This window comes from Mycteria americana, chromosome 12 (assembly GCF_035582795.1).
Source record: "Mycteria americana isolate JAX WOST 10 ecotype Jacksonville Zoo and Gardens chromosome 12, USCA_MyAme_1.0, whole genome shotgun sequence".
In the NCBI taxonomy this organism is placed as follows: Eukaryota; Metazoa; Chordata; class Aves; order Ciconiiformes; family Ciconiidae; genus Mycteria; species Mycteria americana.
Genome location: NC_134376.1, coordinates 14,309,548 through 14,327,275, shown reverse-complemented (window position 1 = coordinate 14,327,275; position 17,728 = coordinate 14,309,548). Strand labels below are relative to the sequence as shown.

The 17,728-nt window shown below is 45.0% G+C and overlaps 1 protein-coding gene across 2 annotated transcripts in view; it reads right to left on the bottom strand.

Annotated features, from left to right (window-relative positions):
* CARHSP1 (calcium regulated heat stable protein 1) overlaps positions 1-17,728 on the bottom strand; it is a 39,457-nt gene that overhangs the window by 4,372 nt on the left and 17,357 nt on the right. For both annotated transcript variants that reach the window (XM_075514867.1, XM_075514868.1), the window contains 2 exons: positions 13,522-13,714; positions 9,839-9,961 (listed from right to left, as the gene is read on the bottom strand). In XM_075514867.1, coding sequence (XP_075370982.1) covers positions 9,839-9,961; positions 13,522-13,714 — 316 coding nt within the window. The remainder of the gene's footprint in view (positions 1-9,838; positions 9,962-13,521; positions 13,715-17,728) is intronic.

Here is a 17,728-nt window from a genome sequence, read left to right as displayed (position 1 = left end):
CTCAGAGTCGCCGCTTTGCAGGCATCAAATGAAACGGATGCCCTGCCCAGGAAAGGATCTCATGTTTGGCTGAAAGGTTTTTTTAACGAACAGGAACCTAACATGTTCTTTAAAAGCTCCTGTAAAACAGGATGAGATGCAGTTAGCAAAATAAACACTTGAAATCTGCAAAAGATATCCGTAGGTATGGTTAATGTAGAAGGAAAGGCGATTCACACCATCTCCTGAAGCACCTAAGACATACCAATACACAAAGGCAGTGTTGTAAGCTCCTGAAAAACAGATAAATTAGTTCTCACTTGAATCTTCAAATTCAAGTGAGGAAGAAGTACAGCTTGAGTGCTAAAAATGAGGGGGGTCTTGTTGGGGTGAGTTTGGTTTAGAATTTAAATATGAATATGTACCAAGACGGGTTCTGGTAAGAAAGGGGTTGTAGCTGTACTGGTAACCAAAGTGGTCCTGTTAAGAACAAGTGAATCAGTATACACAGAAACGGTACGCCTAACGTACAAGGGGACGCAGTCAGGGAGAGGAGAACCCAAGGGACTGCCCCGGACTGGAGGGCTCACTCTCAGCCGTCACCGAGAGCCACTGCATCCCTCAGCACTTGTGAGATGGCTGGTTGGAGTGCTGTCTACAGCCCCTGGTCTGCACAGGAAAACAAAACAAAACACCACATTTGCTGACCCAAATTTCTTACACTTGAATCATGAGGCTAATTATTCCTGTTCCTTCTTCTAAACAGACCACATTAGCCCCAAAATCTGCACAGCCCCAAGCATTACCCAGAAAGGTACGCTTTTCTCCACTAGAAAGCACATCTTACAGGACCAAGCACTATGCTGACAGCATCAGATCCTTTCTTGGTTTCTTTCCTTATCCAAACTGACACTACAAGAGACTGAAGTTCATGATAAAACCTCATGCAACCCCAACGTGGCTTCTTCTCGTCCCCTAGTTTGTTTTATTTCTTTCCTTGCTTGTTGAGGTGACCTTACCTCATCAAGACCAGGCCTGTCCTTTGCACAGCTGTCTAAAAAGATCATGGCTACACAAACAGCTTGAATTTCATTTTCTGCTTTTGGCCTTTAAACTGTTCTCCCACAGATCAGATATTCCTGTTTTTCTTGCAGCTTTCTGATTATCAGTTACTCTTGGTGCCTACCAAATACGAGATTATTAACTCATTGCCCCCAGTGCACATGAAAAGTGAGAGGACAAACGCCTTAGTTTGCAGCCTGAATAAACCTATTTGTGAGCGGTGTTCCCAGCACAGTGTTTGCCCACCAAATGCTGCTTCTGGGATAGATGCAGACTTACTCCAGCATTGTTACCACTACGTGATGCTTAGAAGCAGGAACAAACAACATCCAGATTGTACAGTACTTCTGATGGAGTCAAGAAAGCACAATATAATGGCACCTGAAAGGGGATGGGATGGGATGGCACTGGAGGCATAGCCCTCACAAAGCTGTGGGAAGATGCTCCATCAGGAAGCAATTGCCTTAAGCGCTGGGAGGGAAATGAACTGGAAAAGATCAGAGAAAGTGAACAGAGCTCTTGGAACAGATTCAGCCTACAACCGCCACGCTATATACAATTTAAGTTACCTGGATAATTTGGTAGAGGAAGTTAAACATGGACTTTTTTGATGTTATATATGGATTGAATATTTTTAGATCTGTATTTTTTACTTTTACCCTAACTATATATTAAATGTTGATCTAGAGGAAGGTGGAAATTTTCACTGCTATTAAGAGATTGGTATGCATGTTCTATTCAAAATAATGCATATCTATGTATCCAGGAACCTTAACACACTTCAACAAATTAAGCTAAAAATAGGAAATGCTTTCCTGATGTTACTGTCAGAGTGAGACACAATAGAGTGAGTTTTAGATTATCCAGCAACTCCCATTTCCCAGCTCGGTGCCAGTCTGGTTCGGTGGAGCATTTTATCCTGCACTATTTTTAGGGAACTGGGAGGTTATTAGGAAATTACCTAAATAAGGAATGTTCTAGTTCTTCCTTCTCACAGCTGCTATTCATATTCCAGGGCTCTAGTTAAACCTCTGGGGACAAAGACTAAGTCACATGGAAACATTTTTGAGTAAGAGTTTTGAGTGAATTCAGGGCCTTGCTGGTCAACAAGCCTGCCACGGATCGCACCAGGTAGCCGCTTCCCATGGATCAGTGGGCTGTATTATCTTGCGGGCTTCTTAAAGCTCATTTAACACCTCAACACACCTCCCAGGAAACCCCGGTTTTTATTAAACAGCAGGACGTGACATTATGAGTTACTAATCCTGAATGCCCTCCCATGCAGTCCCAGGGTGAGCTGACAGCTCCAGCATTCATCAGCAAAGCCAGTGATGACCTTATCAAGTCAGCTGGCAGGCAAAGCAGAAGCACTGGGGGGCTGCCTCTCACCCCCCAGTCACACTCGTAACTGGGACAGGCAAGTGTGAAAGAGGTCCAAACACTGAAGAATCCCAGCTGTTAATATCCAAGGTCTCTGCTACGGGATTGTGCTGGTCTCTGTGCCGGTCTCTGTGCCATTGCAGAGAGATCTGCCCAGGAGCTGCCTTATCTAGGACAGAAGCTGCACTTCCCTCCCAGTACAGCAGATGCATCATCTTCTTGCCCAGTTCTCTACTGAGATCTCTAGTCGTGGTTTTTGAATCCACGTTTAGGGATAGTTATGGGTTTATATTTTCAGCAACTAGTTCAACATCAGCACCATGAGGAAGAAACTGGTGACCACAAGAGGCAGAGCTTTCCAAGGATGCCTACGTGGACTCAATCAGAGGTACAGAAGATGCCTGTTCCTGCAAGCATCCAACTTGGATCCTGTCACAGTAATACCTACTGTTTGCATCTGGAAACCAACACCCAGGGCAGTTATGTTCTGTGCTCACTAACCACAAAGAACCTCCATCCTCGGGTGGCCACAGTCTTCTTCAATGCCCACTGCCTGGCTTGCAGGTAGAACATAAGTCTTGGTTTTGACCAATTACAGTTCATATCATTTAGGTGGAGATTCTGGGAAGGTTTTGCTACAATCACGACCACAGCAAGCTGGCTCTCCTGCATGCACCAGTGCAACATGTGAGTTTTCTGAGCCAACTGGGGGGGTGTGGGGAACTCTTAGGAAAAGGCTATCCACGTTCTATTAATTTCCAACCCCCTCTCAAGTAAGATCTGGTATTCTGCGGCCTCTCTTCCTCACCCCAGATAATCTACTTATTTCAGACACTCCTACAGATGCAGCAAGGCACCAGAAAGGGAGCACATCAGGAAGTGTGCAGCCCAAAGCAGGTAAGTCATCAAGTGCTTTAAGTATTTTGAAGGAAATCAGAAAGCTCCGATTTGGCTTCCCAGCAGTCCCAGAGCAGTCAGCTGCATCCAGCAAAAACTGTTTTGCTGCTAGTTCACAGAAAAGGCAGAGAGGCCAGAAAGGTTCATTCTCTCAGCTCAGAGTCAGCTCTCAGTTTGTGTATAATTATCAGTTAATTTCCAACCCATACTGTTACACTCCACCAGAAGAACAGCATCACAGAAGAGCCAGAAGAAGAGATGTGGCATTAATGCTTTGCATTAAACATAGTGATCTGGCAGAAAATCAGAGGAAAGAAAGGAGCGTGAAAAGATGATCTCTCCATGGACATGGAAAGCTCAAAGCCAGCACCTCAATGCAGCAGGATAGCAGCAGGGACACAGCTGGGTTCCTCCCCGCAGGAAGATGTGGCTGATAGTACATCTCCAGCATAGCCAGAAACTGAGATGCAACAGCAGAATGGGACTGTATCCCCACCTGGGAGCCCACTGAGAGACACTTCTGTTCTGTTCAGTACTCCTGAGTTACAGGCATTATAAGCATGATCTCCCGAGATCACAACACAACGCACAAGCAAAGCACAGCAAACTCAGGATCTCTCCAGGGACCCAAGGGTGCTGTGTGTCAACATCTCAGGGGAAGTACAGCAGCAATTCTCCAAAGCCATCATTAAGCATGGGGTCAGGAATCCAGCCTGAAGGACAGCCTGAAGGCCTCTCTGCAATGCAGCATTTTCCCCTTCAGAGTCAAGCACTAGCAAACTGCAGAAAACCCACAAGCACTGCACATGTTTTTTCTGTTCCATTAAATCAGCTGCTTTTGCAAAATGAAATCTTTAAAAAACCAAGAGTGCGGTCATTCATCCGTCACTGCTCTCTGGTGAACTACCTCCTTGCCTTGCCCTTGCAGCTACACAGGCTTCAGGCCATTCCCAATCAAATGCAAAAGCCTGGAGAGTAAACGAGTATCCATCACATGCACACTCCCAGATACGCTGGAAAGCAGAAGAGTGGGATTCTTATGCAGTGCTCTAAAGTACATCATTTGTCTGCCGCTACGGGCACCCACACCCCACCCCTCCCCATCCCCCTTGCTCCGTGCCCTCGGGACCCCCTTTGGAAGGCGAGCGGATATGGACCTGCCTGTACCGGCAGCCACCCCCAGCACAAGGCGGGGGACCTCAACAGCCAGCACTGCAGGGACTCCATCTGCTCCCGGAAACATGCCACGTCTACAGGAAGAGCGGCAAGAGAGTGAAACCGAAGCCACCAGAGCCGTTACGTTTCAGTAACAACCAAACTGGCTCCTATTTGTGAGAGCTGACTTACTCCCGCTGTGAAACAACAGCAGAGGAGGTAAGATATCAAGGAGGATACAGTTTTCAGCACTGATGCTACAATAATACCATCAATTTGGTGACAGTGGATCATGACACAGGCTGGTGGAAGTGAAAGCATTAACAGTACACATCACTATCAAAAACGCAGTTAAGGGCTTTCTAAAAATTTCACTCCAGGCAAATGCATTTGCGTTTGCTTCCAGCTTTCCAGAGACGTTATCTGGAATTACCATCTCAGCAACCCCTCCGTCCCCATGCTTGCCAGCTAGGGTTTTACACTCACTACTAGCAAGCACATTTTGCTTTCTGTTCTGGAGAAGGGCAAAGTATTAAACTGAGAAAAACAAAACCTCACCGCATTCAAAGAGCCGTAACATTTTCCTAGTACAATTGTTTATACCAGCTTGAGAAGAGTTTCCAACAAACACGAGGAAGCAGACTCGCTGTGCGTGCAACGCGGAAGGCAGCAGGGAGCCTGCGGCTGGTGCCTTTGGCTGGGTGGCAGGGGCGCGACAGCTTTCTCGCGGCACCAGGCCACGCGTCTGCAGGCAGGAACGGCCCCTCAGGTCAGCGTGCGTGAGCTGGCTCTAATCCGTGCATCTCAAGCGCCGACGGCGTTGACGCTATGGTCCAGGCTTTTGGCCGCAGATGCTTTACCCACAGACCAACCCAAGAAGGTGCCGTGAGTGCTGCCAGGAAGCTGCCGCCACCTGCGGTGACTGCCACCAGAGCTGCCACCGCACCTCGACCTGCCGCACAAGGACAGCTCAAAAGGAAACGCTACCACCTACCAGTGTCAGCATTTCCAGAGAACTCCAGGCTGCCCTGGTTAATTATACAGTTTTGTACATTTGTACCTAATCAGTTAAAAAGGAGAACTGGCTCCACACAAGTGTTATCAAAACCCCAACCAAATCTTCTCTGCAGCCTTCAGAGCTGCTCGTCAAAACAGACAAAGCCACACAGACAAAAAACACCTTTAAAACCTGCATTTCAAACTGGCATTTCTTATGCTGTATATCTACCCACACCTGACAAGTCCAACTTCACAGTAACACAGCTCTGCTGCAAGTTCCACTCATAAAACATGTCCACATGCCCACATTCACCTTAAACTCTCGCACAGATACTGAAATTCAAAATTTTGCAAATGCAAAGTGAAGAAGCTTTTGAATGCCACATATATTTGCCCTTATTTTTAGGCTAATGCTCACTTACGGAAATGGAAATGCCATGCTAAGTGTTGTTATCTTACAAAAATAAATGGAAAGCTATGGGAAACAGACATCCCATTTTAAAGAAGACATTTTCATTGAAGTGTAACCTTACAGCTCCCCAAAGCTTAAGGAAGAAAAAAATTAATTCCTCAAATTAAATTTTTATGTTTAAAATCATATTAATCTGCAAGATAGGCAGCTGGTCCCAGTGCTCAAAACCTTCACTAATCATCACAACTTAGTGATGAACACAGAGAAACAGTCTATCTTGCCGAATCCAAACTGGCGTACCATTTTATCCATAGGATCCTGAAATCCTAGCTTTCAGGCAGAACTGATTCAGGAGAAACAATCCTCTTTCATTTCACAAGTAGATGCCTATACCGTACCGAGACTGTGAACGGATTGACGTCTCTCTCACATTCAGGTTTAACTGAGTAAAATAGGTAGAAAAGAATCGTGTGATAAACATAAGCAGTGTCTCAAAACTCACACTGTGCAAACCAGAGTCATTGGAGACCCCTGAGCCACAGCGATGGTTACAGAATGCTGCTGCAATAAGCAATTCCCATTAATAAAGAGCAATGTTTCTAATTCACTGTGAAATAAACTGAAATGAAAGGCATTATTAATGCATCTTTCCAGTGCTGCCTTGCATCAGAATGAAGACAGTGATACCATCACCCCCTAGCACTAAAAGCCGTTTCCAACAATTCAAATACACTCAGAGTAATTAAAGAATACAAAGTGCTGAAACCTTCAGTACTTCAATAATAGCACTTTTTACTAACAGGTTGAGGCAGAAACATCAGCTATTTTTGAATTTAAGTTCTGAGATAGTACCTACATAGGAAACATTTAAAACAGTGCCCCAGTCCTGGTTCAATAGAAAAAAAATGCTGTTGGCTTCAAAGGAGCAGAATTGAGCCTAGAAAAGTTGCACAAAGCACATCCTTCAGTCCCACAAAATTCATATGAACTAACCTTGCTAAAATGTTTCTGAACGAGCAAGGAAAACAGTCTTTGAACACATAAATGATAGGCTTAAAGAGGAAAGGCATCATTTACCTGCTGTGGAGATGGAAGGAGGAGTGAAGGGCCATATTGAAAGCAAGGGAGATGTCAGTTAAATATCAGAAACAATTAAGAGCCAGGCCTTTTAATTACAGGAAGAGATCGCCCAGGGAGGCAGTGGATCCCCAGCACTCGAATTGTTAGGAGTGCATTGGGCCAGAAAGGCACAGGTGCCTTCCAGCAGCTGGCAGGGTAGAAGAGGCCCCCTCCAATCCTCCCATCTACGGTAAACTTAAGAGAGCTGCCATGCTGGAGAAAGACTGCAGTGTACTGCAGCATGGCATACGGAGACAGCTCCCCACCCGCAGGAGCATTGGACTGAAAGGAGTAACTAAAAATGAAGAGAAGCAGCCTGGTCCAGCAGGGAGGGCACTCAGTTGAGACCTGGGAAGTGGGAGCTCAGGCTGAAGGCTGCACCTGAGGGGCCAGCGCCCATCACCCCCTGCCCACCCAGCAGCTCTCCCCCTCTCATCCTTCATCTGCTCCAGCTTTCCCATGCAGGGGAGGTCTGAGGGCACGGCGGGGTGAGGGTGAGAGCAAGCAGAGCACTGGACACGCGTCAGCGAAATAAACATGCTGAAAATACATCAAGAAGCATTGGTTGCCCATGAACTTCTACAACCTTGGTGACATGTTCAATAGTGGTTTTAGGATAGCTCAAGTGGGTGGAAGAACGGGGAGGGTGGCACGCCACACTCAGGGCACAATTGCTCAAATAGAGCTTATCGATGGCTCACAGTCAAAGCATTTTGAAAGCACACAGGATCGATATGCCAACTAGCACAGCCCACGAGAGAGGACTCCTGGGAGAGGGGGCCTCTCGCACAGCCCACCAAAATCACAGCAGGCAAAAAATGTTTTTCATAAAGCATTTCAGTATGAGAGACATATGGGAGTCTTAAATAGCCAAACAGAAAAACATCACTGGAGTTTCTACGAATTACAGCTGATTGGAGGGGGACTGACGGTAGGAGCAGTTAGTGTACCCAGAGCCAAGTACTGGGGTTTGGGCCCAGAGAGCAAGATGTGTTGGGCCATGGAATTGGGGAACACCTGAAAGATTAGTTCACATTTTGTACAGACAAACAAAGGGCAGCCCCAATCAAAAAGTTTTCTCTATGGTTTTAAAAGGGTTAATTTCACATAACTGAAGAAAATTTTACCGAACTAATTGGAAGAGAAAATGTGGAGAAAAAAAAAGGACTGAAAATAGACAGTTCTTTAAAAAGAATTCATTAGAGGGCTGAGAATTCATGTTTCTGTGAGAGGGCTGTTTTAACTAAACCCTTGCTGATCAGTAACTGTATAGGTCAGACTAGATGTTCACAATAAAATTTTTAAATTGTGGTATAAGAAATGTTATTTTTAAGTTATTCATGAAATAAGGAGAAAGCGTGTGTTTATATTAGATGAAAGAAAAAGAAGATATTAAATAACATTCCCTTGGGTTGAACATGTAAGTCAGACCACTCAGCCCCTTTGCACCCACGAGTCCTAAAAAGCTTTGCCTTGTCAACGCCCATCATGCAGTAACATTTCAGAAAACTGGAAGAAGGCCAACGTGCTCCTCCTCCAAGGACACGTGCTACACACAGAAGCAGGAAAGAGAGCTGGGGCAATGTGAATACCTTTGGTAAGGCTTTTGTTGACTTATCGAATAACCACTCCAAACAACAAATAAGGATTATGCAGCTTCAACACTGTAAACAATATGTAGACTAAAAACTGGTGATAGATCTAAAAGAGAATTGGAGAACAAACATTGAGCAATCTTAATACACCCCCTCAGAGACCAGCGTCAGGCCCCATGCTGGTCAACATCTCAATCTAGAAACAAATACAAAATTGCCTATTAAACCCTGCAGATTAGCCAAGCAATAAATAACAAAGCGCAGTCACGGAGCATGATCTGGATCCCTTCGCAGGCAGGGCCTATTCAAGTAAGATGTGCTGCACTGCAACCAAATATGAAGTCAAACATCTAGGAACAAGGAATGGTAACACAGTCCAGCATCCCCGACAGCAGTATCTGGGACTGAACCAAACTCTGACGCTACAAAGGATGCCGAGGTCAGAGCAAATAAGCAACTCAACAAAAGGCTAGGGATGAGAGGGCTAATGCGATTACGGGATGTACAGAAAGAGAAACAGCAGGAGTCTGGAGGAGATTTTATCTCCACATACTGAAAGTATGTGTACAGTGCATTGTTTTAAAACGATATTTAAATTCTACGGCACACTTTGAAAAGAGACTGGAAAGACTTTTAGACTGGACAAAAAAATTCTCAGTGAGGGACTTGAAAAGCTTACTCTGTTTAGTTTATCAAAAGGTAGATTCAGAGGTGACGGTTCTCAGTGTGTTCAAGGCAAAAAAGTGGAGGTACTAATGAACCCTTTAACAGAGAAAGCTTTAGCTATAAACCGCTTGAAAGTGAAGCTAAATGAATTCAAGGAAGTAATAAAGTATGACTTTTCTTAACAGTAAAGGTAATTAACCTTTAGTTTAATAATGGTACAAGCAGCGCAAAGTAAACGTAGTGAATTTTCAGTGTTATAAATCTTTAAATTAAAACTGGATACTGCATTGATGATTTGCTTCAGGTAAATGCAAGTTTCTGGGTCTGGGTGAAACTGCACAGCTTATTCTAAGAGATTTGACAGGATTGTCTTCTTGTTTTTAACTCAACAGATTTATAATAATACAGGAAAAGAACAGCATAATCTATCGCTGCCAGTAACATCTGCATAACTCCTCTCTGCTGAGGTAAGGGTGACAGATTATAAACCATTCTTGTATCTGAAACGTCAAAAGCATTCAGTAATTAGGGCAAACCAAGGCTCCAGCCTTCCTCGGCCACCCAGACAACTTACTCAGAGATGTGTACGAAGATGTCGGGCCCTCCATCTGCAGGGGTAATGAAGCCATGGCCTTTGGAGCGACAGAAGCATTTACAGACGCCTTGGTAGATGGGACCCTCCGATGCCCTCACAGTTCTGCAAAAGAAAGCACCAAAAGAGCGGTTCATTGCTGAGCATGGATGCGACAGCTTCCAGGTGTGTCAGCCAGAGCACACTAAGCAAATGGGCACAATGGTCCAAATACTCGCTCCCAGTGAGTATGCTCCTCTGTAGCAACTGCTTAATACTCAGTTTCATACACTGCACGTTTTGCCTGTAGCCTTTTTAAGGGAGATAAAGATGATGAAGATGTTTGCTAGCATTATAATCCATCAGTTGCCATCTTGAATCCATCTGCTGTATCACCCTGCCAATTTTTCTTTTGGACGCTATACTAAATGTAAGCATGTTATACCTTTCATGAGTTTGGGAGTACCAATGTGCACCTAGGTGTTGTATGCACTTTCACAAATTCAACAGTAAGTGTGTGCATGTAGTTTCAAGAGAGTGCAGTGCATAAAGACATGTATAAATGTGTACACATGTATGTATATACATATACACACACCCCTTCTGCATGCATGTCTATCCTTATCCTGCCAGACTAGGATCCAGTGAAGTCAATGTTTCACTTCCAAATGACTCCAGCAGGCTACGAAGCCTAACTGGTATGCGTAACACCAAGACTCAAGCCTGATCTCCTCCTCCACTGTCACGGGACCTGTATTTTAAAACGAGACAGATTTGAAGACAAACCTTTAGGATGACTTACTGCCATCAAGAAAAACAACATGCATGAATTATAGCCCATCCTGAAAACTGCGTGATTAAGTCATTTTCCCCATCAAATATACCGAGTTGAACCTCCAGGGATCCAAACTCACTCAAATACTTTCATTAATGAAGCCAACTGATTTAGACATCTTAACAGGGTTTACACAGAGGCCATTACTAGATCAGGACCTTCTCATGCCATGACTATCCAGTACGTTGCTTCCGTGTTAAAATTTTGGTGCAATTCTTCAAACTCAGTAAGTGACTGCATTGCCATTTGGTTGTGTTGCAATTTTGACATCACTTTCCCTAGTGTTTAAAGTTTACTGAAGTCTAAATAAAATCACTAAAAAATGTGGTAACAGCTCTGCTCCTAGTCAAACTAACACCAAAGAAATACAGTTGAAAGTGTTAAAGAAAGAAGAAATCTTCATTAAATCACTTCATTTCCAGCTCTATAAAGCTGTCGACACACCTGACCCCACAAGTGCTTGTTACACAGAAAAGTACTCACTGCCCTAAATAAGCCATTAAAGTTCAGCTGCATCTTTCAAGGAGATAAAGCACTGTGGAGGATAAGGCCCCACACTTGCAATGAACCAAAATTAAATAATCCCACTGAATAAGGCACTGCCTGTCACATTCATCTTTTCCATACAACTGTGGGGCCAGAGCTCACCTAGAGCTCCTCTTGTTTAAACAGGACACTAAAAAAAAATAATAAAAATTTAGAGCTATTTTGATTTTCAGAGCAAACAAATACTGCAAGATTTCTACACTAATTAATGATTAAAGAACTGTGGAAGCCAAATAACAAATCCTTCAGTTTTGTAAGAACCAGACTAGGATTAACAGCTGAGAAGAATTACAAAGAGTTCATTATTAACACAGCACTGAGGCAAGCTAGCCTGGCACTGCTTTTCAAGGGCAATCCCAATTATCAAGTCAATTATGTCCCTTTTAGCAATCTACTTCCATTACAAAGTTTAGGGCATTTGAAGGCTTTTGGAACTGACAACATATAAATTTTTCTTCTGCTGCTGCCGTTCTTTTTTGCCTCATTTTGAATACAGAAGCAATAATATGAAGCATCACTGAGATTGATGCTATTTAAATCCACATGGGTAACTCTGGAAGAAAAGAGCTGGGTAGCGCTGCAAGAAGCAAAGAGGAAAAAGCATGCCAACTAGATTAAGCAGCACAAAAAAGGCTAGCTGCAGGTTTGAGATCTTACTTCCACACTGTTTCACTTGGCATTGCCAGACCTCCCTTACACAGAAGTAATTGCAAGACTGTAGCAGAAGTGCAATGGATTGACCACAGCTTCACGTTACACCCTCAGACCCTGATTCAAAGGCCACTGAGATTAACAAAGAAGCCCACATTGCCTTCTGCAGGTCAGCCCCTCACTGGGAGGCCCTTCACAGGCACTGGGAATTTTTTGTAGTGGCCAAACCTTGCAACACCATCCTCTGCTGCTGCGCTGCGGAGGAGTCCCCTTCGGGCACGGGGCTCCCGGGAGCCTGCACGGCACCACGGGGCCACAGGAAAGCTCAGTGAAAGCCAGCTCTGCTGTAGGATGGCTACCTCAAATAATTACAAATAGCAACAAACCTCATCTCATTTTTTATGGAAAATTTCATATAATCTTACAGAATCAAAGAGATCAGGGTCATACCTTGAAAACCAACATATTCTTTTACAGGTCTATTTGAGCAATCTTAAGATGGAGTGTCCTGGTTTCGGCTGGGATGGAGTTAATTTTCTTCCTAGTAGCTGGTATAGTGCTGTGTTTTGGATTTTAGTATGAGAATAACGTTGATAACACGCTGATGTTTTGGCTGTTGCTAAGTGGTGTTTACACTGGTCAAGGACTTCTCAGCTTCCCCTGCTCTGCCAGGCGCACAAGAAGCTGGGAGGGGGCACAGCCAGGAGAGCTGACCCCAGCTGCCCAAAGGGCTATTCCATACCGTATGGCCTCATGCTTAGTATAGAAACTGGGGGGAGTTGGCCGGGGGCAGCGATCGCTGCTCAGGGACGGGCTGGGCATCGGTTGGAGGGTGGTGAGCAGTTGCATCACTGTTTTTTTTCCCTTGGGTTTTGTTCCTCTCTCACTCTCTCATTGTTTTTCTTCTCATTACAATGTATTATTATTATTATTATTTTGTTCCAAATATTAAACCATTCTTATCTCAACCCACGATTTTCTTACTTTTGCTCTTCTGATTCTCTCCCCCATCCCACGGGGAGGGGAGGGTGAGCGAGCGGCTGGATGGTACTTAATTGCCAACTGGGGCTAAACCACAACATGGAGATACGAGAGCTGAATAGGAAAAGGAAACAAGCCATCTGAAAAGCGACAGGGTCATGGACTATCCCTAAAATGTAACCTGGCTGATGGTAGCACAGGTGTCAGGAGTGAAAGAACTAAAACCTCCAGTGAGGTCTGGTCCAGTGCTTCAGGGGCGGTGAGAAGAGAGGTTGTGCCAAAGCAGGAGGTGGAGCTGATGAAGAAACAGCAACAGGAACTGGTCCTGAGAGCCACAACCCAGCGTCTGAAGTGAAGCAAAGCTTCAGACTAGAAACGCTGTTTTGAAAAATCTCAGTGTATGTTCCCCTCCCTGTAAAACTCTGGTCTTAAAGAGTGGAAAAGACTTCAAACATCCTTTACACAAACAGAGCATTGAAAACCTACAGGCAATTTGGACTGAAAGTCTAGTGGCATCAGAATTTATTGGAGAAGAGATAACAGTAAAATACCAAAGCATCTTCCAGATACAACCGTCCCCCCCGACTCCCTTCACCTCAACAGAGGGCCAATCGTTCCGCCCAAAGGCAATCACTTGGTTGTGTCTGCACAATGCAGGTTTCCCAGTACTCACGCTGAAAATGTCCTGGTCCGTCGGGTGGGCAGCGGACTGGGGATGAGGTACCCTCTCATGGGTGATGGGGAGCGATCTCTCGCCCTGCGGTTTTCAGGCAGATGGAGAGAACTTGGTGAGGGTGGAGAGGCGGGGGACTGCTGCGAGGCGGATGAAGTGGGCTCAGAAGACATTCCTGATGCCTGAGAAAAACCTAGAGAAAGGAAGAGATCTGACTTAGCCCAAAATGGGAATTGTCATAAAAGTCACAAATTCTTCAGTGGATGATTTTTTAAGAATGACTCACTTCCTGCAGACGTACACACGGACACAGTTGCACCAAAAGCTCCTGCTCTGTGTCAGTGAGTTCATTTTTTTAAGTTTATTTATTTTTAGATCTCGCAGCTTTTGTAAGCCATACTAGGAAGCTCCACTGAAAACAGATTACTCCACAACTAACACGTATTTGCTTACTCCTGCCTCACTCACAGGCAATGGCTCCTGAAGCAGAGCTCAGCCCCGACACTAGGTACTGGTGTATTGGTGTGCCCCACGCGGCTCTCAGACAGATGGTTTGACCACTGACAGCACAGAGGAAGCTCCTGCATCTGCACACAAACACACATTACAAGAAAGAAACGCTAGAAGAAGAAATGCTGAAATAAAGGCTGCCCCTCCGCTGCTGGAGGTTAGTTTCGCTGTGCAATTACTCATGCTAACTTCGTTGCTGCTGCTCAGCTATTAGCACAGCTCTGTCATAGCTCATAACACCTTCAGCTTGACTGCAAGAAGAAAATCGTACAAGTGCTCCTTAATTCACTTCAGACAGAGTCAGACAGTTAATTTTCTCTGCCAAGGACAGGAACACAAAGCCGGGAGGCAGTGGCTGCTCACGAGGAGGTGACCCCTCCAGCCTGCAGAGATCTGGCAGACCCAGCAGTCCCCTTTTGTAGGTCTGAGTCCGCCACAACCTTCCAGCAACTAGGAAGCCAATAGTCCACATTTGCATTCAGACCCCCAGCAGCCCACATCAGATTTGCTCTTATTCCTGTTCTACAGCAGAGGAGGGAGAAGGTCCCTTCTCAGCACACCAACAGCAATGCACGTCTCATCACACCACAACCAAAACTCACAGAATCCATGGAAAGAGAAGGACTGATAAGAAACAGCAGCACTTCTACGTACACAAATGCATGGCTTACAGGTACAGCAGTGACAGAAAGCAGAGAAATCAGTCAGCACCGCTCTGGTATTACTGTGCAAGTCCCCGTCCGCACTGGAAGAGGAATAAGCTGTACGAAAATATCCAATAACCCAACACACTCTTACTGAAGAAAATCTAAAAATATCTGGATATCTGGATAAGTTAGCAAGAAGTGCGGTGATCTGGGTCAAGAAAATATCATGAAGGCAAGAAAAGCTGCCTTTAAGACCAACAGTTTCATTGAACTGAAATCTCTCATATCCATTACGCACCCTCCTTTTGACACCCACACTCCCTAGCCCATGAATTATGGAGTGGATCCTTCACATGACATTTGAGAGATGCAGCCTTCTTGTCAATGACAAATTCCCATTATTTCTTCCCGAAAACTAAGGACTAAAATTAAAAAGGCCTCTTAAGAATGAAGTCACCAGGGAACAAAGGCTTTTCTGTTTAATTGCTCAGGGTGCTGTGAAGGGTAGAAGTGGATAGTCATGTTCCCTCGTGTACCAGCTTGAGCTTTCCACACTGTTCTCAAGAGCAACGACTCAGCTGAAAACAAAACCACAGCTTTACGGATGGCGTTTGCCACCCATGAGCTCATGCCCTGCCCAGCGTCACGGCGCAGTGTTCGGCTGAGACCAAGATGATAACACCAAAGGGACAGGATTTTCCAAACTTCCTCTTTCTCCAAAGAGACCTGCTGTGCTGGCTGGGACTGAGGAAGTCACCTCAGCTTTCAAAAGACCTCTCCTTTGGGTGCCTTGCTTTCAAGGACTGCATGTTTGACATTGCAGGACTATAACTCTAGTAAGTCACAGGAAAAATAAGAGTGAACAGTTAAAACCTCATTCTGATAACTCAGCACACATGGTCTGGCCTTCACACAAGTGAAAACACAGCTTTCAGAATCGCACACTTTCTCTCCTAATCTAAATATAAACCAGCTCGTCAGGTGACAAGCAAAATGCAGAGCTATTAATCCATACGCAGCAATACAGTAGAGCCAACCACAAAGTACTGCCTGTCCCCTTCCTCAAACAAGGGTAGAGAGGCAGGAGAATTTTCCCTCCTTTCTTTAAAAGACAGATGAACCACAAAAATATTTACAAAGAAGGCTAAATGGAGTTAGAAGTGTGCTAACGTACGTTATTGTTCCCATTTATGTTATTTTTGTGCCCTCTGCTCTGTAAACATAAAACAGTGATGTAGAATATTCAGTGCCACTTCACTGTACAAATACCCTTTTTGTTCTCTGCCCATGGCCAAAGTAGATGAATGGCCTCAACTCTCATAACTTCTATTACACAAGTCCTAAATCGTGATCAGAGCTCAGTGAGAGCTGATACACATATGCATGCAGCTGGAGGTAGCCAGGAACAGCTACACGCAACTTCACACCCGCTGCAGCAAGCGAGTACAGCTCAGAAGAGGAGGGGATGCAAAGGAGCAGCAATAGGAAGCCCGTGGCTACGCTACAGCTCAGCAACTTTCTATAGTAGCATGCATGTTGTACCATTGCATGTGCAAGTGCACCAGCACATCCGTTTGCCTCGTGGGCTTCTCCAACAATCGTAAAAATCAGATGCAATGAAAAGGATTGGACACTGAATTACCAAGTTTCACTGTGTGCGCTGTATACAGTGGGATGACAGCAGCTCCTGCCTCCTGCGAACCTCCGCTCAGCTTGCTCAGTGCAGAAGATCACTTCATCTGAACCTTTTCTAAGACAAAGTTTGTTTCAGCTTGTTCTGGCGTGGCCACTGTCTCGACATTCATACAGGGCTTACCTCACTTCCATCGGCGGCACTCTTGAAGGAGCAGAAAGGCTATCCCCGCTTGCCCGCGCAGCTGGAGGCACTGCGAGGCTGGGCAGTGTTTACGCAGGAAGCCTACAGCAAACACTCAAACTGAAACCCCACGCCCCCAGCCCTCCCAGCCTTCCTCTTCGCACAAGTTTTGCCTTCCAAATGCAGTTACTGGTAGTCTTCAAAGATGCTTTCCAGATGTTATCCTAGGTTCTGAACTGACCCTCTGCAAATCAAGAATCACCCTTGGGACGCAGACAGCTGCCTACCAGCCCTTCCGCAGCAGCCGCGAATACCTTCCCCTCTTTGTGAGTAGCTGAACAAACCTACTTTCTTACATCTCTCACCAGCCCACCACCTCCCACCCTGCTTCCATTAGTTTTCCTCTGTCCCTCCAGCCCAGCCACCACTCTCCACTTTCCCGTGGCGAGGAGGACATCACACGAATCCCGGGCTGTGCGGACGGAGCACCCCGCCCGAGCTCCCCATGAGCATCCTGCTTGCTGTGCCTTGTGAAGGCAGCCAGGACTTCATAGCAGCAAATCATAGCTACAGAAAGCCCAGCAGCGTGACATTCCAGCTACGGCAGAGATGAGGGACAATAGAGACAGTATCTCTCTTCTGCTTCAGCCGGCAAAATATTTGCCTTCAGGTATTTACAGAATGAATGTAACAGGATGCAAGGTGGTGATATTTTCAGGCTCTTTAGGAAACTCCAACCACGTGGCACCTTACCCTTAAATCTGCTCATGCTTCAACATGCATCATTTATCTTTCACCAACATGATTTTTTAATATTTTGTTTTAGACTGTAAGGATGCACCAAACTAAAATATAAATAAAATAAAGCACAGAAGCATCATGGAAACAATAGATGAATTTAACATTTCAAAGCAAAAATAAAATTTTTTTACCATACTTTTTTCAGAACAATTGGCCAATGTGTACACAAAGAGATCCCAAAATGTCATCTGTAACAGGTGACCTACAAAGCACAGAGTGCAATACATGCTGGAGAAATTTCTGAAATTCTCCATAAAATACTACCAAAAAAATCTATTGAAGTAATTAAGGTTGGGGGTGTGTAAGTGCCACCATCATTTCTCTATACATCTATAAATTTTTTTCTATTCTTCTTCAAGTCTACCCCATACCCTAAAAATACCCTAAAAATAGCAGTTTTGGGGAAGTTACCCATTCTGACCAGCACAACATT